Source organism: Mauremys mutica, chromosome 16 (assembly GCF_020497125.1).
Source record: "Mauremys mutica isolate MM-2020 ecotype Southern chromosome 16, ASM2049712v1, whole genome shotgun sequence".
Taxonomy (NCBI): domain Eukaryota; kingdom Metazoa; phylum Chordata; order Testudines; family Geoemydidae; genus Mauremys; species Mauremys mutica.
In genome coordinates, this window is record NC_059087.1 from 32465815 (window position 1) to 32473380 (window position 7566).

Below are 7566 nucleotides of genomic sequence, written 5' to 3' on the forward strand. Positions count from 1 at the left end.
TACAGCAACTTGGCCACACTGCACCTATGTAGCATTTGCTATTCCAGCTCCTTTTAAAGATGTAGCTTAGTGATACTGGGCAGGCATTATCTACACTACACTAAGCCAACCCCCATTAGTAGAATTACAGCGATGTAGTCATGCCAGTCACACAATCACTTCAGAGCGTCACACCAGCACATCACCCATGTAAACTGCACCACATGAGCTCCACTGAGTGTTGCCACTGCTGTGATGACATCAGCATAGTTCTCCAATGGTGTGAATTTCTTTGATGAAGACAGGGCCTAGGTTAAATACATCACAAAATTCACAGAATCGTCAACAGGGCCAAGTGCAGTAGGAACTTTAACTGTACATTTCTCGGTTGATTTTAAGCTGCGCAGCCTTCACACTACTAGCACAGCATTTGACCTTTAATAGGCATTCTGCTTCTTGCCAACACTCTTCACTGTGTCAGCATGTGCTAGCTTTACATCACCCCACCAAGGCGCTTTTGCTCTGTTGAAGTTACAGCTCAGGATGAAGAGGGAGCATTTCAGCAGGGTCCCGAATGCTGCTCCCAGATCTATTGTTCTACATTTCCTGCCCTTCCCAGGGTTAGCATGTCCTATGTATAAATAGGTATCAGTGAACATTAAAAGCATTAAAACCAGCATTTTAAGTGACTGGTTGTTACAGTACAACTCACAATAGGAACCTGGCTGTGAAGCTCTGTGTTCACAGCCCAAAGCCATTTCACTAATTACTTCCCACCCGCTGCCCTGAAGTGAGATATTCCAAATTGGCCTGAGCAAGGCAGGGCAGCTTGTAATGGACTAGAAGCTAAGTGAGCACCAGATCCTCAACTACAACAGAAGGACCAGTGCCCACTGATAGATCCACCAGACCCAATCTAGTGCCATGCTGCAGCTGGGGGAAGCAGGGAACTTGAGTTCAGCTTCCAGGTCAGTGACAACTCCTAGGCCAGATCCAACAAGATAAGACATACATTTTATTCTCTGCCAGCCTGTACTGTCCTGCAACAGGAAGACACCAGGAGTGGAAAGTCAGAAACACCCAGATTGGGAAGCACAAATCAGAGGCCTCATTCTTCAAGCATACTGCACACGGTGTGCAAGAGAGGGCTATGTTGGCCTGGGTTAGCTTTAGGCTGCATCATGCCTATAGCTGGCATGAGTCATGAAGATATACAGCACACATAGTTCCAGTGATAAGCTCCATTCCCAACTCCTCTGACAAGCACGGAGTGAGAGGCAGAAATCTATATATAGGAATGAACGCCCTACCGCCTCCACCATTTTTTGGTGTGGGAGACAAGGGAACCCTACAAAAATACACTAAAGGGACTTGGATTTGTGCTTGCCAGTATAATATGTTAACTGAAAAGGAATGGAAGCATCTCTTTCTGGTCCTAGTTTCACCAGCACAGAACCAGTATGTCACAGACAGAGTGCCAGTGAAATGCTCAGTGCTGCAGAGTAGCCTCATCAGGTTAGAGCAGCAGTTTTCAAACTTTTTTCTGGCAACTGAGAAGAACGGACATACTGGGTCAGACCAAAAGGTCCATCTAGCCCAGTATCCTGTCTACTGATGGTGGCCAATGCCAGGTGCCCCAGAGGGAGTGAACCTAACAGGTAATGATCAAGTGATCTCTCTGCTGCCATCCATCTCCATCCTCTGACAAACAGAGGCTACGGGCACTATTCCTACCCATCCTGGCTAATAGCCATTAATGGACTTAACTAGATACATTCATGGAGGTTCTCTTTTAAACGCTGTTACAGTCCTTAGCCTCCACAACCTGCTCAGGCAAGGAGTTCTACAAGTTGACTGTGCGCTGTGTGAAGAACTTCCTTTTATTTGTTTTAAACCTGCTGATTTTATTTAGACCCGGTTGAAGAAAACGGTTGATGCCCGTGACCCAATGAAGCTGGGAATGAGGGGTGTGGGAGGGGCTCAGGGCTAGGGCAGAGGGTTGGGATGTAGGGGTGGGGCCAGGGATGAGGGGTTTGGCCTGCAGGAGGGGGCTCCAGGTTTGAGGGGCTCAGGGCTGGGGATAGTGGGTTCGGGTGCAGGAGGGGGTCAGGGCCCTGGGTGCAGGCTCTGGAGTGGGGCCAGGGATGAGCTCAGGTGCTGCTGCAGGGGGAGAGAGGTGGGGGGTCCTCTCTCCCCATCATAGCCCCTAGGGCAGCTTGCACCCCAAACCACTTATCCCCAGCCCCACCTCAGAGCCCACACTCCCAACTGGAGCCCTCACGCCAATCCTCTGCCCCAGCCAAGCCCCACTCCCACACTCTGAACCCCTCGGCCCCACCCCCACCACATGAAATTTTGTTATGTGCAGCAATATAGAGGTGATGTGTCACACAACACCTCCATATTGGTGCACATCTAATTTTTTCTGCCCATGGGCAGAAAAAATTAGATGGAACACTGCCTGCCTGGCTTACTGCTACAGTTTTAAAGAAACAATACATGTATCCTCTTCCAGCCTTAGTTTATCTGTATTACTGATATTGCTTCATTATGTTGTGGTGATTTGGAATAGTAAGTCTTAGCAAAGGTCTACAAGCAGCTGTTGTAGCAGAAACAACTCAAGCAACCAGAGTTTATTGTCAATTGAGTTCTACTGTATGCCAAGGCGATGGATTCTTCCTAAAAGTGGAGGAGCAATGAAGCTCTGTTCCCACCATGGCCATGCTCTACCCCCACCCCCAGGCCCTGCCCCCCCAGCAAGCCGGAAGCTCTGGCCCTTCCACCTACCTGGAGTGGGAAGGCCTGGGAGCAGACCCTGGCCATGTCCCCATTCCCAGGGGTCCCCCACCATGAATCATAGAATCATAGAATCTCAGGGTTGGAAGGGACCTCAGGAGGTCATCTAGTCCAACCCCCTGCTCAAAGCAGGACCAAACCCAACTAAATCATCCCAGCCAGGGCTTTGTCAAGCCTGACCTTAAAAACCTCTAAGGAAGGAGATTCCACTACCTCCCTAGGTAACCCATTCCAGTTCTTCACCACCCTACTAGTGAAAAAGTTTTTCCTAATGTCCAACCTAAACCTCCCCCTCTGCAACTTGAGACCATTACTCCTTGTTCTGTCATCTTCTACCACTGAGAACAGTCTAGATCCATCCTCTTTGGAACCCCCTTTCAGGTAGTTGAAAGCAGCTATCAAATCCCCCCTCATTCTTCTCTTCTGCAGGCTAAACAATCTCAATTCCCTCAGCCTCTCCTCGTAAGTCATGTGCTCCAGCCCCCTAATCATTTTTGTTGCCCTCCGCTGGACTCTCTCCAATTTATCCACATCCTTCTTGTACTGTGGGGCCCAAAACTGGACACAGTACTCCAAATGAGGCCTCACCAGTGCTGAATAGAGGGGAATGATCACGTCCCTCGATCTGCTGGAAATGCCCCTACTTATACAACCCCAAATGCCATTAGCCTTCTTGGCAACAAGGGCACACTGTTGACTCATATTCAGCTTTTCATCCACTGTAACCCCCAGGTCTTTTTCTGCAGAACTGCTGCCCAGCCATTCGGTCCCTAGTCTGTAACAGTGAATGGGATTCTTCCGTCCTAACTGCAGGACTCTGCACTTGTCCTTGTTGAACCTCATCAGATTTCTTTTGGCCCAATCCTCTAATTTGTCTAGGTCCCTCTGTATCCTATCCCTACCCTCCAGCGTATCTACCACTCCTCCCAGTTTAGTGTCATTTGCAAACTTGCTGAGGGTGCAGTCCACACCATCCTCCAGATCGTTAATGAAGATATTGAACAAAACCGGCCCCAGGACTGACCCTTGGGTCACCCTGCTTGAAACCGGCTGCCAACTAGACATGGAGCCGTTGATCACTCCCTCCACCTGGGAGCCATGGACCCTCCACCTGCCCTGGGGAGTGGGGACACAGGCCATGGGCTACTCTCATGACCCCCACCGCAGACAAGTGGAGAGTCCATGGCTCCCTATAGCTGCCAGGGCTGCTCTTATGCAGGCCAGGCTCCAGCTTCGAGCCTGACTGTGGGGCGGGGCCTCAGGGGGAAAAGTTGGGCAGGAGGCTGGGCCTGTGGCAAAAAGGGGAAAGGGCAGGCCCATGGTCCCTTGGCCCCCCCGTTCTGGCACCCCTGCTGTATACTGCACCATCTATAAGGCATTAAGTTGTCACATCATCTTGTCTCTAGAAGTACACTTGGCAAGACCACATCACCAGCACTTCCCTGGCCTCTACAGGCCATCTGGCAAGGTTCCATGGTGAATGTGACATAGCAGCACATCACAGGCTGGGAAGGCATTGAGCAGGAGCCACAACTCCAGAAGTAGAAGTATGGCTGGTTTTGAGAACCCCACCAGATGTGGAAAAGCCTCACCCTCACATATCCAGGTTAGGAGGGGCATTCAAGCTCATTACACTGAAGCTGGTTGATATTTGCATTTCCTCTTTAAATACCAACATGATAACAAGTACTCATCTAGTATCAACATGTACAAACAGCTACAGGGCACCCAATGCACATCTACATGATCATCCACAGCATGGATCGAGGCACACGTTATACTGATAGACCTGTATTAAGCCTAAAGCCAGTAACAGCAACGGGGCTCTACAGAAAAATCTACCCTATGTCCTGCAGTTGCCCTCTGATGTAGGGGGTTTTCAAAGCAGCAAAGAGAAACAATGGGCCTGAACAGCATTTGAATGGCAATGAAACAGGAAGCATGCTAATGCCACAACTGGGAAAAGCATTGTGTCTCCATGAATTGCAGCCTCAGCATGAGAGATTTGTCACACCGTACCTTTAAAGCCTTCTTCATCCAGCATAATGGTGTAGTCCTCAGGAGTCTCCGTCAAGCTGAAGAACTTGCACCTACCAACACATAATTGAATGTAATGTGCACACTGAAAGATTCTCCAGTACTGGTTCACTTGCCACAGGCAGAGCAATTCCTCTCAGGTAAGGATAGTTAAGATACTTTTCCATGGACCTGTATGCTTGCCTCACCCACCATTCCCCTCTGCAAACTGGAAGGAACCATCTACACTACACAGCCACATTTAAGCACTGTTGTGAAACACAGCAGTGGCCCAACAGGATTAGAAACACTCATGTTTCACAACAGTGCTTAGACAGGACCTGTTTCCTTCCATCCAATCATGTTTAAAAATCAAAGCCAGAAATCTTGCAGTAGTAAAGATGAATCCAGTCTTTGAGGAGGGAGACCCAGGCTATAGCATGTTTTTATAAACCACTCCTCATTATTATCTACAATAGGATTTGAAAGCATTAGCACTGTTCTAGCAAGAATCAACAACAAACATGACTCTAGCTAACATGACTGCTCTCTGGCATAGAGGGATGCCCACAGACAGCACCACATCCAATGGCAGCTGGGATGATTCAGTAGATTCAAGTTGAGAGGGAGTGGTTTTAAAGAGCACACCTGAATTCAGAAGCACACTTCTCAGTGAAGAGAAGACAAGCAGCGGCAGAGTGAAGTGTCCTCATGAAGGGAGCTAGGGCTCTCTGAGCCTGGGGCAATTTCATTCACAGACACCCAACAGATGGACCTGGGTTTTGTAGGCATATCAGGACAGGGAAAATCCCCCAGCTGCTGAATCACAAGGAAGTCTGATGCAAGCCAGAGAAGCAACAAGCATGGCAACAAACAGCTGCCCAGTGCCAACATTCACTTGTGTTAAGAGTGTGCAAGACCCAACTTGGAGTGAGCACAAAGCGGACTTATCTATGATTGTGTGTGAAAGTCTCAGGTGTCTGGCGCACACAGCCTATCAGCTTCCAAATATACAATGCATTTTTGCAGAGGTTAAAGTTCTATTTTACATCAATACTCATTATGCTAAAGTTCCAGAGCACCAGCCTGTGAATAAGAATGTGCAAGAACAATCTAGCACAGAAGCGTGCATAGTTGTGAAAGCATTATGTGACCCCAAAAAGCTTTTCATACTCACACTTCTAACATGTGTGCCTACCCTGGGAATGCGGGAGAAAGAAAATATCTGAATGTCATGGTCTCCATATTAAAGGAAGACAGGACTCCCTTCACCCTGGCCCAGTTTCATCTTATCATAGAAGCTGCCTACCAAAGCAACATGTACTCCAGCAAGCCATCTCCACACATACAACCTGCTATGCATGCATCCCACCTCACCCTGCAAGCAAAGCAACCATTCTCCCATAATTTGCTCCAATCCAACCCATTATCCATGCCCGCCCACCCCAATCCTGGCCCCAACATCTAGCTAAAGCTCATCCACCTGGGATCCTTCAATTACAGCTCATGCCCATTAGCTCCTACCACAATCAGGATACTCAGAGGGAGGATTGAGGGTCTCCATCTCCCCCCATATCCATTATCTACTACCCTGACTCACTGGGGGCACACAGCTTCCCACCCCACATTAACCAGGCCTCCTGACCCCCCTCACTCTCATCCCCTCCCCCGACACCAGTATCGCCTTCTCTCCCTGACCTCACCGCATGTTTCACAGCCCAGGGGCTTTCACAGCCCCCGCCTCCCCTACAAAGGGCAGCCCGAGGCCTCTCCACATCCCCAGGGACTCTGCAGCTTGGCAAGGAAGTGAGAGACTGAGCGCGGGGCACTAGCTCTTCCACCAGCTGCCCCAGCCATACTCGCCGGATCTGCTCCCGGCCGGCCCCCAGGTCCCCCTCCCGCGCCAAGCCGGGGCCCTCTGACCCCCCAGCCCCCACACGCCCGTGCAAGGCAGGCTCCCTCCGCCCGGTACCTGCTGCGCCGGGGCAGGAGCAGCAGCTTGAGGAGCGGGTGCGTGTAGAGCCAGAGGCCGCGGCGGGCGAGGCTCAGCACCCGCACGCGGTGCTCCAGGATCTGCAGATCCATGGCGGAGCCGCTCCGGAGGAGGCAGGGCCTGATCTCCGTCCGGCCGGGCCGGGACACGGCTATAAACGGGCCGCGGCCCCGCCCCGCCGGGAGGAGCCCGCGACGCGGATCCTCCCCCGCCCCGGCCTGGAGACGGCGAGCGGGCGGCGGGGGCACCAGCTGTAAGCAGCGCCTCTCCCAGGCGCGGACTCTCTGGGCTGGCGCGGCTCCGGCGGATCTGTGGGTGAGCCCAGGAATTGGGAAATGGCTCCAACCCATTAGCTTCAACCAAGAACCGGGCCCACAGCCACAGGGACCAGCTCCTGAGCCAGAGCCAGAGCCGAGCCCTCACCTGATTCCAGCCCAGAACTGAGCCTACAGGGACCCCAGAACATATCCCCCAGCTGCTCCCAAACTAGAGCCAACACCTGTTCCCAGCCGAGCACTGAACTCACAAGGCCCACCAAACCAGGCCACTTCCTAACTCCAGCCCAGAACCAGACCCAAACCAACAGGATCCGAGAACCACCTTCACCTGACTCCCCCGTCCTGGTTCCTCTCCTTTACAACAGTACACTACAGGGGTGGTAGTGCACCCCAGGCTGTCTCTGATCTGGGGAGATATAAATAACAAGCAGACTGTACTTGTAGGGTGACCAGACAGCAAGTGTGAAAAATCGGGACGGGGGTGGTGGGTAATAGGAGCCTATA

At 51.3% G+C, this 7566-nt stretch overlaps 1 protein-coding gene across 1 annotated transcript in view; it reads right to left on the reverse strand.

Moving 5' to 3' along the window:
* The window catches only part of CASTOR1 (cytosolic arginine sensor for mTORC1 subunit 1), a 40985-nt gene extending 34092 nt beyond the window's left edge, over positions 1-6893 (reverse strand). The window contains exons 1-2 of the mRNA XM_044990311.1: positions 6764-6893; positions 4795-4865 (exon numbers count right to left, since the gene is read on the reverse strand). Coding sequence (XP_044846246.1) covers positions 4795-4865; positions 6764-6876 — 184 coding nt within the window. The 5' untranslated portion in view covers positions 6877-6893. The remainder of the gene's footprint in view (positions 1-4794; positions 4866-6763) is intronic.
* Positions 6894-7566: the final 673 nt, after the last annotated feature.